The sequence below is a fragment of the Bacillus rossius genome, chromosome 11 (genome assembly GCF_032445375.1).
Source record: "Bacillus rossius redtenbacheri isolate Brsri chromosome 11, Brsri_v3, whole genome shotgun sequence".
In the NCBI taxonomy this organism is placed as follows: Eukaryota; Metazoa; Arthropoda; class Insecta; order Phasmatodea; family Bacillidae; genus Bacillus; species Bacillus rossius.
The window spans coordinates 32,060,911-32,079,724 of NC_086338.1; the positions used below are offsets into that span (position 1 = coordinate 32,060,911).

The 18,814-nt window shown below is 42.4% G+C and overlaps 1 protein-coding gene across 1 annotated transcript in view; it reads right to left on the reverse strand.

Annotated features, from left to right (window-relative positions):
• LOC134536758 (phosphatidylinositol phosphatase PTPRQ-like) overlaps window positions 1–18,814 on the reverse strand; it is a 99,813-nt gene that overhangs the window by 26,106 nt on the left and 54,893 nt on the right. The window contains exons 11-14 of the mRNA XM_063376668.1: window positions 11,654–11,938; window positions 7,833–8,117; window positions 4,849–4,957; window positions 2,941–3,170 (exon numbers count right to left, since the gene is read on the reverse strand). Coding sequence (XP_063232738.1) covers window positions 2,941–3,170; window positions 4,849–4,957; window positions 7,833–8,117; window positions 11,654–11,938 — 909 coding nt within the window. The remainder of the gene's footprint in view (window positions 1–2,940; window positions 3,171–4,848; window positions 4,958–7,832; window positions 8,118–11,653; window positions 11,939–18,814) is intronic.

The window sequence follows — 18,814 nt, forward strand, 5'->3', positions numbered from 1 at the left end:
TAATTCTTCAGAAGAATATAAAATTAGCAAAAATCAAATCAAATCTAACATAGCGAAGAGGCTGTGCCTTGAGGAAGACACTAATTCATAAGTGTTCTATAGTTCCATAATTAACAGAAATATTGTGTTTTATTCCGTGTAATTCCTTGAACACTATTGTATATATGGCATGAATACGTGTAACCAACATTGTCAGTTAGTAGACTTTCCTCAGTGGCTGACGCATTTTTTTTGGATGTGACTGTACACTACAGAGCCTTCACCGTTCCTATTTTACTTCGCGTGCGACGCAGAGTAGCCACGAGCGATGTACTTACCAGACTCTCGTCGAAATCTATAGGTCATGCACATTCTTCAAGTGTCGGGAGTTTCAACACGCACTCTGAACTCCTGTTTTGTAAAGTTTACATCTTATGGGTATTAAGCACATACCTATATTAATCAGAACTATGCTTGTTGTAGCCGCCAGTCTTTTGGTATTTGAATAACTTAACTGTTACATATTTCCGTTCCTTGACTTCAGTCGCATTAACGTAATTACTCTCACCAAATTCTGTATACTGGGAGCTAAGACGTTACACATCAAAAATTATAGAAGTGAAGTTTCAACGGGGCAGGGCAAACAGGGAGGGGATGGCCTTCCCATCCCCTTTCCACCCGTAATAAACTTAATCCCACTAGAAACATTATTTAAAGATGTCGCATTTTGTTCTCCTCTCAACCCCCCCCCCCCCCCCCAAGCAAATTAATAATGTTGGTATGGCCCTGAGTTATACAAACATTTTGTACATTACTGATTTTAAAATAAAGATTCAAAGTATTTGTTATAATTGAACTATTTCGTATACAAAAAAAAAGGCGTGTTTACTTGGGTACACATGTTTGAAGTTATACTTAAATGGCATTACTAAAATATTAACCTGTAACATTAAAAAATAACTTATTATAACACTATGTTTTTGCTTAAATGACTGAAATAAGTAGGTATGTAAAAACTTTATTAAAAAATCCTTAAACCTAGGTTTTCTTTTATTTTATTTTTATAAAGCTGACTCAATATTTAACATTTGCAAGTAAAGATTTAATAACGAAAATATTTTATTCAACATGGAATCGAATTTATGCAAGCTATCAATTTGTTGTGTCTCTACAGTATGATAATGCTGAGCTCATTCTACATTTCAAAAGTTAACAAAGGTTTTCAAAATTGTAATGCCAGGATTATAATGTACTTTTTAAGTTGTCATTATTTCTTTTTATGACTTTAATTATAACAAAAAGAATAAGGATATTTGTACTATTATAAAGTTTTATTTTTTAAATACCTGTGCATGGTGTAAATTCTGCGATGTTCACGAAAGCAATATTTATGAATGAATCACACATGTCCGTTTATAATTTTTGACATTTCCGAGGCTTCCACAAATTGCAGCACCGTGCTTACACATTTTCGTCCACTTCGACTTCCTTTTCACTCACGCAATTAGTCCTACCAAAGTCCGTATAGCGAGAGCTAAGATGTTACACATCGAATAACCAAGGAGAAACAAACCGAACATGCTCAAACGCTCCTCGGAATGGACTGGTGTGAACACAAAGGCCCTACGCACCATCAGTCCAACTCCCAGTTCGGACTGCTGAATTCGAACTGACAGTTTGGACTGAACTGAAGCCTTCCCCACACACGATCAGTCTTGTGGTTGCTTTTACTGTTGGATGTATCGTTTCATTGTAGAATTTGGCAGAAACTTTGGATTAGCAGTTGCAGTTGCACTTTTAGTTGGAAAAGGGGAGGAAAAATAGCGATGTAACCAAAGCGTATACACAAAGATGTCTGCCATGACACTCGGTTGATGGACTGATTGTGTTTGGACTCGCGAGACGCTGTTCTAAAATACGGCAGTCCGGACTGAGGATCTCAAGCCTACAATCCGCTTTGTCGGAAAGTCTGATAAGTCCGAACCATTAGATCGCGAGTGTGGGGGGCCTCCAGGTTTTCCAAGATTCAATAGCGGTGACTGTTCTCTCTGCACAAGTACTTTAGTGACTGCGTGGGTGTGTGGGAGAGAGTGGGAGAGAGAGTGGGAGAGTGAGTGGGAGTGTGGAAGAGAGGGAGTGTGGGAGTGTTGGAGCATGGGAGCGTGGACGAGTGGAGGTGTGGGAGCGTGGGAGCGTGGGAGCATGGGATCGTGGGAGGCGTGGGAGGCGTGGGAGGCGTGGGAGGCGTGGGAGGCGTGGGAGGCGTGGGAGTGTGGAAGCATGGGAGTGTGTGAGCGTGGGAGCGTGGGAGTGTGGGAGAGTGGGAGAGTGGGAGTGTGGGTGTGTGGGAGTGTGGAAGAGTGGAAGAGTGGGGTGGACAAGAGTGGGTGGTAATAATGGGCGAGGGAAAAGAGTGGGTGTGTGTGGGAGCGTGGAAGAGTGAGAGTGTGGACGAGTGGAGGCGTGGGAGCGTGGGAGTGTGGGAGTGTGGAAGAGTGAGAGTGTGGACGAGTGGAGGCGTGGGATTGTGGGAGTGTGGGAGCGTGGAAGAGTGAGAGTGTGGACGAGTGGAGGCGTGGGAGCGTGGGAGTGTGGGAGTGTGGGAGTGTGGAAGAGTGAGAGTGTGGACGAGTGGAGGCGTGGGAGCGTGGGAGTGTGGGAGTGTGGGAGTGTGGAAGAGTGAGAGTGTGGACGAGTGGAGGCGTGGGATTGTGGGAGTGTGGGAGCGTGGAAGAGTGAGAGTGTGGACGAGTGGAGGCGTGGGAGCGTGGGAGTGTGGGAGTGTGGGAGTGTGGAAGAGTGAGAGTGTGGACGAGTGGAGGTGTGGGATTGTGGGAGTGTGGGAGCGTGGAAGAGTGAGAGTGTGGACGAGTGGAGGCGTGGGAGTGTGGGAGTGTGGGAGTGTGGGAGTGTGGGTGTGTAGGTGTGTGGGAGAGCGTGTGTGTGGGAGAGCGGACTCACACGGGATGACGTTGATGTAGCGGTTCTTCTTCTTGTTGTCGGGCAGGTGGCCGACGGTGGAGGGCGTGGTGGCGCTCAGGTCGGCGCACAGCGACACCAGCAGCTGGTACTCGCTCTGCACGCGCGCCGGCGCGCTCAGCAGCTGGTCGCAGTACGAGCGGAAGTCCTTCAGCGAGATCTCCCTGTGCGTCACGTCCTTCCTCCTCTGGCCCGACTTCTCCCACGGCGGCCTGGGGTCCACGGCTGCGTCACTCACCAGTTCATCATCACTAGGAGTTCCCAGTGGCGTAGCCAGGATTTGTGTATGCCCCCCCCCCCCCCCGTATTAAAGCGGGGGGTCCGAGGGTCCTCCCCCGGGAAAATTTGGATTTTAATGTGTAAAATAGTGGTATTTTAGCAGTTTTCGGTTCTTAAATTTTAAATATTGTAACGGTAAAATTTTTATTTATTTTAATATTAAATTTGCTTGAGTGATGAATATGAAATTAATTAAAGATTTGGTGCTAAGGGAGGGGGGGGGGGGGGTTGAACCCCTAAACCACCACCACCCCCCCCCCCCCCTGGCTACGTCCCTGGGAGTTCCACTTGGTTCGGAAATGTCGGGAGACAGCGTGCCGTGACTTTGTTGAAGTTACCTATTTTTGACTTGAAAATGTCAGTTCGCTCGTTTTATGGTGATAGTCGGTTGAATTTTCTTGTGTGACAAAATACCAACAGATCTGAATCGCTAATATCTACGAGACGACGTGTTCAACAATGGTTGAGCCCACAACGAATGGATCATCTCGTGTTTGTCGCGCAGTATTTGTTTTGCCTGTGACGTCATAGTTCCAGGCGTAGACGCATGCGCGTGGTTGTTTGTAAACTGGTGTAGCGTGGAAACGCGTTTAGCTAGGACATTAATTATTCGGGTGTCACTGTGGAGGGCTTGCGAAACATCACTAGGACCCAAAGTAGAGACGGTAAAAATATTCGCGGGAATACAGATTTAAATTGAAAATCACGAAGTATTAAAAGATTTCGTTTCATGTGACTCGCAAATACGCTCGAGATTATAGAAAATACAAGTCAGAGGAAATCTCACGTCGAAAGGAATCCAAAAAGTTTGAAAAGTACAGTGCCGAGCTAATGAGAGCCACGGCGGCTGAATGACTTGATGTTCGGGCAAATCGGTGTGATGCCCGTGACGATTCCTGCCGCTACAACACTCCGCAACACACACATATGTATGTATGTATGTATGTATGTATGTATGTATGTATGTATGTATGTATGTATGTATGTATGTATGTATGTATGTATGTATGTATGTATGCATGCATGCATGTATGCATGCATGCATGAATGTATGTGTGTATGCATGCATGCATGTGACTTTGTCCGAGATAACTGTCGAAGTGTTTATTGGATTCTCATGAAATTTGGTAAGTTGTTAATAAAGTTTTTAAGTTCTTGTATAAGCAAAAAACTATCGATGTTTTTTTTTTTAAAATATATTCTATAAATACACAAATAACTTTCAAAATAACACACATTATTTCTGGTTTGGAATCCAAGCAGGATACTGTCTGAATATAAACAATACTTATGCATTATTTATATTCGATGGTACTAATAACCTTGATCATTACATAACATAGGTCTTAGTTCGGAGCGAACTAGCAGTAAAGTTTAATTTTATTGCTTTAACAACTGTTTACAACCACGGAGATTTCTTATTTCGACTTTAACTGTAATTTCATACTCCGTGATATAGTACTGAAAAGACTCGACCGTTATGAATCTGAGGTAGTTTTCTCTTTACAGTATTCTTTTTTAAAATTATTTAAAAATCACATGGGAAAAAAATTCGAAAGGAAAACATTTTAAAAGTTTGTGGCGTTAACTGCCGTTAACTTGCACACGTACCATACCAGGATTCCTTTACGGTACGTGTAGATCGTGCAGATTACGATGCCGCCCAACAGCAGCAGACTGATCACCACGGCAGTGACAACCTCTGACGTGTTCTGTGGTTCTGGAACACACGAGTCGAACACACACACTGCAATGTTTTATGTATATCCACTCAGGGACGTCGGAACGTTTTGATGGGTTGGGGGGGGGGGGGGGGGCGAAAAGATGTATCACACTTACCTCAGTCTTAGAGCGGGGAATCGGGGGGCCCTCCCCCGGAAAAAATTTGGAATTTTAAATGCAAAATTGTGCTATTTAATGAGTTTCCGAACCGATATATTAAATATACCATTCCAAGAATTTGATGACGTAGTATGTATTAAATACTATTCTGACAGTATATGCAGTACAATTTAAATAAAATACCATCTAGGAATTTGCAATCATTTTACAGTATATTGACAATAATAAATTTGATTTTCTAATCAATGTGATCACCAATGCAACGTTTGTAACTACTGGTTGAGAAAAATACTACTAAGACCAAACATTTATTCTGGGAAAAGGAGGGGGGCGAAATGCTACTCTCGCCCCCCCCCCCCATGCATAACAGCACGGGGGCGACTCGCCCCTGCTGCCCCCCCCCCCCCCCCCCCCTTGTTCCGACGTCCCTGTATCCACTTAACAAAACTCTGACGCTGATTGGCAGTGTGCCACCAACTAGTATTTTTGGCACAATTCTAAATTTTAATTTTTAAAAAAATAATGTCTCCAGTCTTTTTTTTTTTGCTGCAAGAACTTTAACTTTTTCCGCCTCCTGTACACTCCCGTTTAATCTTTGTCAGACCTGTCTCCCCAATCGTTCCCAGCATAAATATAATTTTGTCTATCATCTAATGACCCAGCATTATATCTTCAGAATAACATTAAATCACGACCTTGAAAAGATCGGAACACCAGAAATTTTTCTTTCGGGACTTTAATCGCTCTAAGCGTACTGGGATTGTAAAAACTTAACGTGTTTATTGTTTCTGATTATATTTTAATTGTGTACAATGATTAATGCTAATTTTCTAATTAGGGCCAGCCCATTTCTTAGAAAATGTAATTTCAAATCCATGTTAGTATAATTTAATAATTTTAATATATTTGTCAATCAATTTATCAAGTTTATTATTCTATGTGAAAGTAATCAAAAGTTAAATAAACATAGAGGTACTTATATCTAGAGGAAATCATTATTTTACCTTTTGAAACAACAAGATCCACCCGTTACACAAGTAATGAAGAGAGAGTGAAGTGTGACAAAATAATAGCAGAGCTTAGGTTTACTGTTTTCTCTGTTATTACTGACGTGTAACAGCAGACAACGCACAGCTTAAACCGGTTGGTCTAGAAGCATGACATTTTGCATAGGAGTTCCTTGTATAACGTAGTTGAGCACTAGGAAAGGATTTCGAAAGTTCATTCCCTAAGGGTTTTTTTGTTTGTATGGAAGTTGATCATTGTTTGAAGTTAGAAATATGGAAACTGGTTTAAAAATAAAAGTAAGTTGTATCAGCGTTTTTGGTGATTCATCAGAATTGAGGATCAAATACTTTCCCATCGAGCACACGGCTAGTTTATAATGTTCCTGGGGCACAGTTACAACATAGGTGCGTTTATTTTGAGAGATAGGCCGTGGTGCGCCGTTATTGCATGAAGGCACAAACATGTAAATACACAAAAATCGTTCCGTAATTCCGCACTTTCGAACAGGAAAGCAGAAATAATTCTATGCACTCATTCGGCGTTCAGTTATTAAAATGATTGATGCAAAAACTTCAAAATACTTCATTGTATCGGTAATATTTATAATATTAACTGGATTATTTTATTCCATTACCTCGGGGGGACTTCTACTCTATAAACTAACTACAAAATACCACTTATTAAATATACACTAGACTATCATTTAAACCGATAACATTTAAAAATTGCATCATACCCACCAAACGTTCGAGCCTTATGACGCCCACGCATGAACTACTTTAGTTTTAGACCAAGGATCGAACCGAGAATTGAGGATACACGAAGTACTTTAAAGTTTTACTCACGCCGGTTTTAGAAGCGAGGAGTTTTGGGTTCGAGTCCCGGGTATGGCATGGGGTGCAAATTTTTTAAAGAAGTTATTGTGAACTATGAAGATGTGATAAAAGAGTTTACAACTAGGATTTGAGTGGTTGTTAGCAGGGGCGTAGCCAGGATTTCTTTTCGGGGGGTGTTTACTTACACCCTGCCCCCGTACTAGGGAGGGGGTTTCCGGAGGCGCTCCCCCGGAATTTTTTTTTTGATTTTAATGTGCGATTTGGTGCTACTTAAGCACTTTCGTAATTAAAATATTGGATTTAAATAACATAAATTTTTTGTCCCGACTTTATGATATTTTTAACGAGACACTGTTGAAAACTATTGCTGAATATTAAGGGTTATCGGCTCAAGGGTTCTTTCATAGTTTCATCTAAGTGCATTTGCAACAGCTAGACAAGTGTAAATTTTGCTATAAGTACATATATATATATATTTTTTTTTTTTAATATTTCGGGGGGTGTTTGGACACATAAAACACCCCCCCCCCCCCAACTGGCTACGCCCCTGTTGTTAGCCCTGGTCCTACATACAACCAGTGGCGGATTCATAGGGGGGGTGGGGGCGCAGGGGGCGCACGCGCCCCCCCCCCCTTGCCCAGGGCAGCCCAGCACCAAGCATGGTTCTTGGCAAGGGGAGGGCGCGCACCCGGCCGCCGATGTTATACAATACACATTCATACACTTACATTTAATATTCGGGCGAGACGTAAATGAAACGGATAGAGCTTGGAAAAAGATCTCTGGCTGCATCCAAGCAACCAAGGTGACGTAACAAGGAAGTGTGTGGAAGAGGTAGACCTGCGCCCCCCCCCCCCCCCTGTATCCGCCACTGCACACAACACGGGGGAGGAGACATGGCGGCCTCACCGCTGGTCGTGAGGACGACGAGGTGGACCGGCTCGGAGGTGAGGTTGCCGCCGGAGACTGCGGCCAGGCTGAGCTCGTAGCGGCTCCCGGGCTGCAGGCCGGCGATGAGGCGGCCCGTGGAGGCGGCGGAGGCGGCGGAGGCGGCGGCGGAGGCGGCGGCGGGCCCCGTCCACGTGAGCAGGTAGCGCGCGACGCAGCGCGCGTGCCTGGCCGGCGGCAGCCAGCGCACCGTGGCGTTGCGCGCCCGCACTGCCTCGGCCGTCAGGTTGCGCGGCGGGCCCGGGGCTGCGGTCAGACAGTCAAGGTGGGTTTACGATTGAGAATTAAGAATTAAGACTTAAGGGGCCCGCCTACCTGGTCACACACACGGTGTGCAGAGCTTCAGGAAAAACAACGCTATTTCAAAACTACTCAAGATATCCGAGTGGGGTATGTTTACGAAAAGCATTTTAGAGTTCGCTGAGGCCAGAAAAGTACTTTTGATTTTGGATAATGTTTTTAAACTGTATTTCTAGAAGAGTTAAAATGGCTGAAACGCATGTTTTCAGAGTAATTTTTAGGTGTAAAACAACCAGTACAGATTCTTGAAAGCACTTAAGGGGCTTGCATTACACCTTTATCTTCATTTCCCCGTAATATAAAAATACGGTCACCGCACAAATTTCACAGTGTTATCCTGTGACGACGAGATGACTGCGCGCCAGTTCAGAGCCTTGTGCTTAGAGGCGATACCGCGCTAGAAATACCATCGAGCGTCGCGCTTATCATACCGCCTCACTAACACACATACACCCCTGACGAGGCGGGCCCCTTAAGACTTAGTCGTGTACTTACCATATGACTCTATGCAAACTAGTGGAATGGTTTATGATTGTCGTGTGTGAATTTTGACGGGTCGTGTGCGAACCATATGATGACTTAAGACTTAACAGAAATATTTTATATTTTTCGTTAAGACTTAAGGGAAGCGACCAATCACAACAAACCGGAACCTTTCAACCGGAAGTTTATGTCTTATTATTGGACCGAGCGAGGCAGTATTTTGGGTTAGAATTCGCATATTTGTCATTTGTAATCATCATCCATTTCGAAAAATAGATAGTATCCCATTTGTCAATAACCTATTTCAAACCTGCTTCTCCGTTTCGAACAATTGCCGACCATGTGTTTTGTGCTGTGATTGGTTAGAATTAACGACTTCTATGTCAATCATAAACTGGAAAATGTAGTTTTGACTTAATAGTGTGCTCGATGTTAAGTTATAATTCTTAAGGAAATCAATCGTAAACCCAGCTTCAGTGTCCCTGGTCGGGAAGCCTACAACTCACGTAGTTTCGGTTCCCTACCACGTTCGTGCAACTTCGGATTTCTCTCAAAAATTGAAATTTAAAATAAAAAAAAAACGAAGGGCTAGGTTAGGTCAGGTCTGTCACAACATGCTTGTTTTCATTGGAAACTTCTGATTTAGCGGCTAAAGTGGCGTTAATACCAAAACGCAAAACTTCGGAAATCTTCGGAAATTCTTGCAGGGAACCGAAACTATGTGAGTTGTAGGCTTCCCGTCCCTGGTCGGCGTGCACTCAGGGTGTCCACAAGGAAAAAAATATTTCGTACCAACTTAAGCGAGAAAAAAAGTACTAGATTTGAGAAAAAAGTACTAAATTATAATTTGTTATGGTTTGAACAATTTAGGAAGTTATTATAACATTGCAATGCTCTAACCTGAATATCACCACACACACACACATACAGTCCATAGTTTTTAAAAATAATTGCGCTTAATAATAAAACATATTGGAGTTACTGTAATATTATTATATTAAAGAAAAAGTACCAGATCTGAGAGTAAATGTACTAGACCACTAAAAAAAATTTATAAAAGTGCCAGATCTAGTACTAAAGTACTAACTGTGGACACCCTGCGTGCACTCTAGCTGCTGCAGACTAGAAGGAGCATGCCGTGTCTGCGGACACACGGGCCAGCAGCGATCCTCGAAGGACACTACAGGAGCTCAACACTGATGTCGAGAAGAGGCTTATACACCTTGCCTCCCCTCCGGCCGCTAGCTACACTGTTAGAAATTATAGTAAATGTATAGTCGTTTCAACGAATAATTCATCCTGAAAATTAATGTACAGTTCTTCGTCATTTCAGATAACTATGTCTTCGTAGAAACAACGTCGGAACTTCGACTTCCAATTTCTGTGTTTTAGGCATAAACAAGGTTAACACACTCGTGGAAGAAATAATCGAGTTTTTTTTTTTGCAGTATATTCTCGTGGATTCATTTTTTGAGGTAGCCTACGTGAACATTGGTACCCGCAAATCTACGAAGATAACGGGTGGATCTTCGAAGACCCCTGGATTATTTTGTAACCTGCGTTCTTCGTAAGTTTTAAGGTGGACATTTTCCAACAGTGTAGCTCGGGGACGTAGTGAGGTGCGGTAAGCCCATCGCCTGGCGCGCCACAAGAACATCTGCGACGCGCTCGTTCAAGCCGTGGACACTGAAGGAGCTCGCGTCGAGCGAGCCGGGGGAAAAAAAACACACACACACACACACACACACGCCACGAGAGCAATGCCAGAGCCAACATCAGAGAAAAAGAGTTATATTCTCAGGGCGCTATATAAACTGCTGTTGCACGGCGGGAAGATTCGAAGATCTGGAGGTGACCCCCAGCGGTGCAACACCTTTCAGGGGGCTGGGGGCACATTCTTTGGTTTTCAGAAGAAGGAGGAAAAAAAAAATATTTTTTTGACAGAAACTAATGTGGCGTGTATAAATATATAAATATCTATATTATAAATAATCTTATCAAATTAGTGTATTGTCATCGGTCCTCGATAAATCTACAAAGTTTGGATGAAATCTGGCCGTTTTTAAGTGGGTCAAAATCGCACCCGAAGGAGTCGGTTACAAACATACAAACATACAGGTGAAGCTAATATAAAGCGTGTAAAAAAAAAAGTTTTAAAATTTCTCTATGCCCAAGTTTTTTTTAATTTTTTTTTTTATCAATGAATGGGTTTAGATTATTACAAAACCGAATTATAGTTCTTTTTTTACACATCTACTCAACAAGTTTACTATTTGTTTTAAAAGTGTCACTAATTCAATGATAGCAAGTTGTAATGCTTATCCAATCAGAGTAATCCAAACATGATAAAGTATTGAAAGCAGTGGCGTAGCCAGAATTTATGTATGGAGGGGGGGGGGGGTTAAGAAGCATGGTCCCCCCCCCTCCTAATAAAGCGGGTGGTGGGAGTATCCACCCCCGGAAAAAAAAATTGATTTTAAGGTGTAAAATAGTGCTATTTTAGCAGTTTTCGGTACTTAACTTTAAATATTGTAATGGTAAAAATATTATCAATTTTTTAATAAAAAAAATTGTTTGAGGGATGAAGTAAGAAATTAATTAAAGATATTTTTATCCATCCAAGTGTCTTGTTTACGTCCACTCAAAATCATAAATCATGCTCGAAGCTCGACAATACAAAAAAAAAAAAGGAATAACAAGGGTTTGGGTTTCGGCAGAACTGATCTATTCCTGGAAACAATAATTAGCTTTAGCTTGAAGAGTTACATGACACCATGTCGTCGTCTCAATTCTATACACACACAGCGATCATTACACTTTTGGAAGCCCAGTCAACGCCGGTGATAGCAGTAAGACACCCAGGCTTTCAGCTAACCTGCTTTCAGTTAAGAAAAAAAATAATTGGGGCTAAGGGGCGTTTGGGGGGGGGGGGTTAGAACCCCTAAACCATCACCCCCCCCCCCCCTGGTTAGGCCCCTGATTGAAAGTGCAGTGCTCACCGGCGTCTCGTGTTTGAGACAGGGTGCTGACGGGAGAAGACGACCCGGCGCTGCCTTCGGCCGTGACGGAGACGTTGTAGGCCGAGCAGGCCTCGAGGTCTTGCAAGGCGCAGCCGGTGGCAGCAGAGAGGGAGCACCGCTGCTCCGTGGTGCCCGCAGCCACGTCGCGCCAGCACACCTTGTATCGCAGCGCGCAGGTAGGGTTGAGCGTCGGCGCTCCCCACACCAGCTGCAGTCGCGAGGCGTCGCTGGCGACCGTCGCGACGCCCGGGATGCCGTCTGGAACTGAGCAAACCCTCCTCCTCTCAGGCTGTCGCCCACCCGGCTAGATCGCAGCTTCACTTATTATATCACCGCCTCTCAGACGGCCGGCCCGCGCTGGCTGCCGCCACTAGCTTTGGGCCCGCCCCGCTAGATGGCAGCTTCACTATTATACCACCGCCTCTCAGACGGCCGGCCCGCGCTGGCTGCCACCACTAGCTCTGGGCCCGCCCGCTAGATGGCAGCTTCACTTATTATATCACCGCCTCTCAGACGGCCGGCCCGCGCTGGCTGCCGCCACTAGCTTTGGAACCGCCCGCTAGATGGCAGCTTCACTTATTATATCACCGCCTCTCAGACGGCCGGCCCGCGCTAGCTGCCGCCACTAGCTTTGGGCCCGTCCACTAGATGGCAGCTTCACTTATTATATCACCGCCTCTCAGACGGCCGGCCCGCGCTGGCTGCCGCCACTAGCTTTGGAACCGCCCGCTAGATGGCAGCTTCACTTATTATATCACCGCCTCTCAGACGGCCGGCCCGCGCTGGCTGCCGCCACTAGCTTTGGGCCCGTCCACTAGATGGCAGCTTCGCTATTGTATCACCGCCTCTCAGACGGCCGGCCCGCGCTGGCTGCCGCCACTATCTTTGGGCCCGTCCGCTAGATGGCAGCTTCGCTATTGTATCACCGCCTCTCAGACGGCCGGCCCGCGCTGGCTGCCGCCACTAGCTTTGGGCCCGTCCGCTAGATGGCAGCTTCGCTATTATACCACCGCCTCTCAGACGGCCGGCCCGCGCTGGCTGCCGCCACTAGCTTTGGGCCCGCCCGCTAGATGGCAGCTTCGCTATTATACCACCGCCTCTCAGACGGCCGGCCCGCGCTGGCTGCCGCCACTAGCTTTGGGCCCGCCCGCTAGATGGCAGCTTCGCTATTATACCACCGCCTCTCAGACGGCCGGCCCGCGCTGGCTGCCGCCACTAGCTTTGGGCCCGCCCGCTAGATGGCAGCTTCGCTATTTTACCACCGCCTCTCAGACGGCCGGCCCGCGCTGGCTGCCGCCACTTGCTTTGGGCCCGCCCGCTAGATGGCAGCTTCGCTATTTTACCACCGCCTCTCAGACGGCCGGCCCGCGCTGGCTGCCGCCACTGGTTTTCTCGGGGTATCTCCCACTGGACTGTTCATTACCTCGAGCTAAACCTCTATACCGCCTGGTGACTATTGCGATCTCTGAAATTGAGGAGATTCGTTCGTAGTACCGGACGGTTTGGCTACGAATTGAATTGAATTGAATTGAATTAAGAGGTTGTGGACTCTGCCCCCCCTCATCGTTGGGCCAATGGGTGGCAACGATTGTTGGCAATAAGTCGGCCAGCTGGTTTATTTACAGTTGAGAGCGTGAGCTTTGCCGCCATAAGCTCCAACAACGGCTAAGAGGGCAGCAGGTCGGGGGTTTAAAACCCACTGCAGTAAGCAGAGACCTGACGGTCAATAGTACCGATAAACTGAACAGTCCATTGTCCGGCACATAATGACACAAGAACAGAAGAAATGGTTCGAAGACCTATTGGAACCTCCTAGTGCGCCTTTTCAAGGCGATTGGTCAGAAAGACGGAAGGCAATGGCTGATGCCATAATTGGAAAAAATCTGGATGCAAAGAAAATTACTGTATTGGTGGACAAACTGCTGGAACCAAATATTAATTTGGCAAGTATTGGAACTCCTGGTCGAGAAGAAAGAAAATGGATTGTAAATATATGGCCCATTATCCATGGACAAGATCGTGCAGTCGTAGGACTCATGCTAAAAGATATTTTGAGTGAAGAAATGCAGAAGAAACATGCTGATAAAGATTTTAGTCAAATTGAATCTTTAGATTCAACAAACTGGGATGAGCAACAATTGTTATTTCAAGCTGAAAAACTTGTTAAAGATCTTACTTACTACTCAACTACTGAGATTTCTAAGGTAAACAAGAGTGCTACAAACTATATGTTTCCAAGAATTGTGGAATTAAAAGGATTAGTAGACAGAGTATTACTTGATAATGCAAAAATGAAGGGTATTATTGAAACCCAACAACAGATGGCCTCACGAGCTGTTACTGCTGGACCAACTTATTCATCTACCTTGATAAGTGGGAAAATTGACGAAACAACAGAATGGCCTATGTTGAAGCCAAAGAAGGAAATTGTGTTTGTTCTTCCTGAAAAGGAAGATCAAACAAGTGAAGGTACAAAAAAGGATCTTCTAAGAATAATTAATCCTATCAAAGAGAAAATGCAGTTCCAGAGTATTCGGAAGATCTCAAGAGGAGGGATTCTTATAGAATCTGAAGATAAGGAAACTATTGCGAAATTATTGAAGGATGAAAGATTCAAGAAATCGGGGATTCGGGTTGAAAAACCTAAGTCAAGGGGTCCAAAAATTATAATTTTTGATGTGCCCAAAGAGTATGACTCTAAAAAATTTTCAGAAGACCTTTATGAACAAAATCTCTCAGAAATGGATATTTCTAAGGAAGAGTTTATCAAAGATTTCCAAGTAAGAACTAAACGTGTACGTAAGGATAAGACAGACAGAATACACATGATAGTAGAGATAACACCTAAAATAAGAAGTCTTCTGAAGAGAAAATCATCTATATATATTGGATTTTCATCATGCCATTTTAAGGACTTCATATCTGTATCTCGCTGTTATAAATGCCAATCATATGGTCATATAGCCTCTAAATGCCATGGAAATTTAACCTGTTCGATATGCAGCGAACAGGGACATAAATATCAGGAATGTGGAAAGAAACAAGATGGTGATAAATGTATTAATTGTAGAAAGGAAAATCGGGAATATTGTCACCGAGTAGATTCTACGGAATGCCCGGTATATAAAAGATTTCTCAAAAAAGAACAAGAAAAGATAACATATGAATAGACAACAAATTATTAAAATTGGACAGTTGAACATGCAAAGATCTGCTGTGGTAACTAATGAATTAATTCAAATTGCTCAAGACAAGGATCTTGATATTCTAATGCTTCAAGAACCATATTGTGTTCGTGGGAAGATTGTTGGCATACCTGGCAAGATAATATGTGCAGGTGAACATCCTCAAGCTGCTATTTGGATTCGAAATCAAAGATTAACCTGTATGCCATTAGCAGGACTGACAAATCAATACCATGTATGTTTATTAGTCGATTGTGGAATCTTTAAGATTAATCTGGTTTCTTCATATTTTAAATTTTCAGATGATATATCAGTACATCTGGAACATTGGCAGAAGATAATGGATGTACTTAAGAAATCTAGAGTATTATTCTCTGCTGATTTAAATGCCAAATCTGCATTATGGAACTCTCCTATTACAGATGATAAGGGAGAAGAAGTTAACAATCTACTTATTGCAAATGAACTAGAAGTATTAAATAGAGTTGGCACACTCCCTACATATGTTTCACCGGCATGGGATACTGAGACTTATATTGATGTAACTATTTGCGACAGGACTTATCCTAAGATTTCGGAGTGGACTGTATGCCAGGAGAGTAGTAGTGATCATCGATTAATTCTATTTCAAATAAATCTGGATGCTGAAGATGTAATATATCAAGCCTATAGGAAAAGATACTCTCATAGAGCTATTAACTGGCGGTTATTTGATAAGGATTTATGCAGAAGATCGCAAATATTACTGGAAGATACTCCTGACGATATAGAATTATTTGTTCATAATGTAACTGCATTAATAATTGAACTATTTGAAAAATACTCTAAAGTTCTGCACCCCAAAAGCCCTGAACATCCCTGGTGGGATGATGAACTTGAGAAACTAAGGATCAAACTTAAAAATTTAAGAAGAAAATTGAAACAGATGTGGACTTATGAAGTAATGCACACACTTAAAGAAAATTATAAAGATACGAAGAAAAAATACAAGATGTTAATTAGAGAAAAAAGAAGATCATCTTGGCTTAATTTAGTTACCAAGAAAGGAAATGAAGATCCTTGGGGTGTAATATATCGACTATGTGCTGAGAAGAATAAGCTTCCTACAGAAATACCAGGCCTTGTTGTTGATGGATTACAGATATGCTCTATATCAAAGAATTTAAAAATTATTCTGGATGGACTTCTACCGGATGATTGTTCTGCAGACGAGGATGAATTATGCAAACAGAAGAGGGAAGAAATGAATCAAGTTCCTGCTACTCTTCCCATACCTGAGTTTACAATACAGGAGTTAAGGAAAATTATAAAGGAGCTAAAGCCGAAGAAAGCACCTGGACTGGATAATGTAACTGTAGAAATGCTCTGGAGAGTATATACTAGAATGGAAGATGTATTGTTGAAAATGTATAATAGGGCCTTGCTCCAAGACGTTTTCCCCAGTGCCTGGAAAAAGGGTTTATTGAAAGTTATATACAAAGGATATGGGAAGGACCCTTCGCTGGTTAAATCTTACAGGCCTCTTACTATGTTACCCATTTTGGGTAAAATATATGAGCGCCTAATAAGTAAAAGACTACATGCTTACTTGGAGAAAGTTCATGGTTTACATAATCGCCAATATGGATTTCGCAGAGGCAAAAGTACAGAGCTGGCTCTGATGGATGTGCTTTCTACAGTTGAATCAAGTTCTTATGAATATATAATGGGAATAACAATCGACATATCTGGGGCCTTCGACAATGCTTGGTGGCCCCAGATTATGTTTCGATTGAAGCAACTGAGGTGTCCCTCAAACATTTATAAAGTGATACTTGATTTCTTATGTGATAGAGAATGTACATGTCAACAGGGACACATAGTATATAATAAGACATTAACCAAAGGCTGTCCTCAAGGCTCAGTTCTTGGTCCACTTCTTTGGAATGTGTTATTTGATCCACTTCTTAGAGAAGAGTTACCAGAAGATTGTGTCATATACGGCTACGCCGATGATGGATTTTTATTAATCCCTGCTAATTCAAGATTCATGTTAGAAAAGAAGTCTGAAGAGGCTTTAGGTATTGTTCACCAATGGGCAACTGCTTCTAAACTAAAGATTGCTCCAGAAAAAATGGAAGGTATTTTACTCAAGGGTAAACTTAGTGTTAATAGACCTCCCACAGTTCGCTACGAGGGACGTGTTGTAAGAATTAAACAACTTGTTAAATATTTGGGAGTACAGATTGGGACTGGATTCCGATTCCACGAGCATATCAAGTACATAACGAAGAAATCTGCAATATTATTCCACCGATTACGATCTACTACACCTGTTAATTGGGGCTTAAACTATAAGACCCTAGAGATTATTTATAAAGTAGTTTATGTGAGTATTTTAACATATGCAGCTGGTGTTTGGAGTCGCATTGCTTGTCAAGTTCATCCTCGAAGAACTTTATTATCCAGCCAACGAACTGTACTTATTGCTATAACTAAATCTTATAGAACAATTTCAACAGATGCACTCCTAGTTATAGCCCGACTCATACCCATTGACCTAGTTATATATGAACGTGGGCAAGTATCCCAGTTAAATAGGGATAGGAAGATCTCTGTGGCAGAGAAGAAGGAACTTCGGCGGAATGTTATATCAAGATGGCAGGAAGCTTGGGACTCCTCAACAACAGGAAGACATACGTACAATATTATACCTGACATTAACGCAAGACTTAAATGTCGGTGGATCACACCGGACTATTATGTATCGCAATTTCTCAGTGGCCACGGAAATTTTAAATCAAAACTCTATTCACTTGGATTAGTACAGTCACCTCTTTGTCAGATTTGTGAAGTAGAAGATACAGTACTGCATGTTTTAAATCAATGTAAGAAGACAGAAGATATCAGAGAAAACTATACTCAAGAATTACTGACACTAGGATATGACTTTAAAGATCTTCGAAGTCTTATCCATAATAAGAATTCTTTTGAAATTTGGAGAAACCTAGTAACAGAAATGGGGAAACGGTTAGAAGAATTTAACCGGTGGTATGCATCTGTGGAAATGGACAGCGATGAAGATTGACTGTAAGAAAAATTTAGAGGATTTTCTCTCCAGTTGATTTATGTGATAAACATTATGAAGATAAACTCTAAATATAGATGAAGAAAATTTAGTTCTGGTTATGGAATATAATTAAGGTTTGAAGCAAGAAGGAAAATTTGTTCACTTTCAAGATGTGATAAATATAATAGTCTAAAACCCATTTTAGGTGAAGAAAATATTTATTATAATTTTTGGTGATGGTATATATTCAGAAGATTCTGAAGAAAGAAGAAAATTTTTGTTTAATATTATTTATTATGTTTACTTTAACATTTATTTGGATAGAGGAAATTAATCTTACATGAAGATATATAATATGCATATAACATTAACTATGGGGACAAGTCAATATAATTTTTCACTAACCCCGATAAACCTTTTGAAAATAAGTTAATATAAAGATTATATGATTTGAAGATAAAATATTACTAGATTGATAAATCTCCTATTATACCCTAACAGGGATTACATATAGGAATGAAGCAATAGAAATAATGCCTTTATTATTTATTGGAGAAATCTGCCGCCACTAGCCGCCACGCCTAATAAGTAAAAGACTACATGCTTACTTGGAGAAAGTTCATGGTTTACATAATCGCCAATACGGATTTCGCAGAGGTAAAAGTACGGAGCTGGATCTGATGGATGTGCTTTCTACAGTTGAATCAAGCTCATATGAATATATAATGGGAATAACAATCGACATATCTGGGGCCTTCGATAATGCTTGGTGGCCCCAGATTATGTTTCGATTGAAGCAACTGAGGTGTCCCTCAAACATTTATAAAGTGATACTTGATTTCTTATGTGATAGAGAATGTACATGTCAACAGGGACACGTTGTATATAATAAGACATTAACCAAAG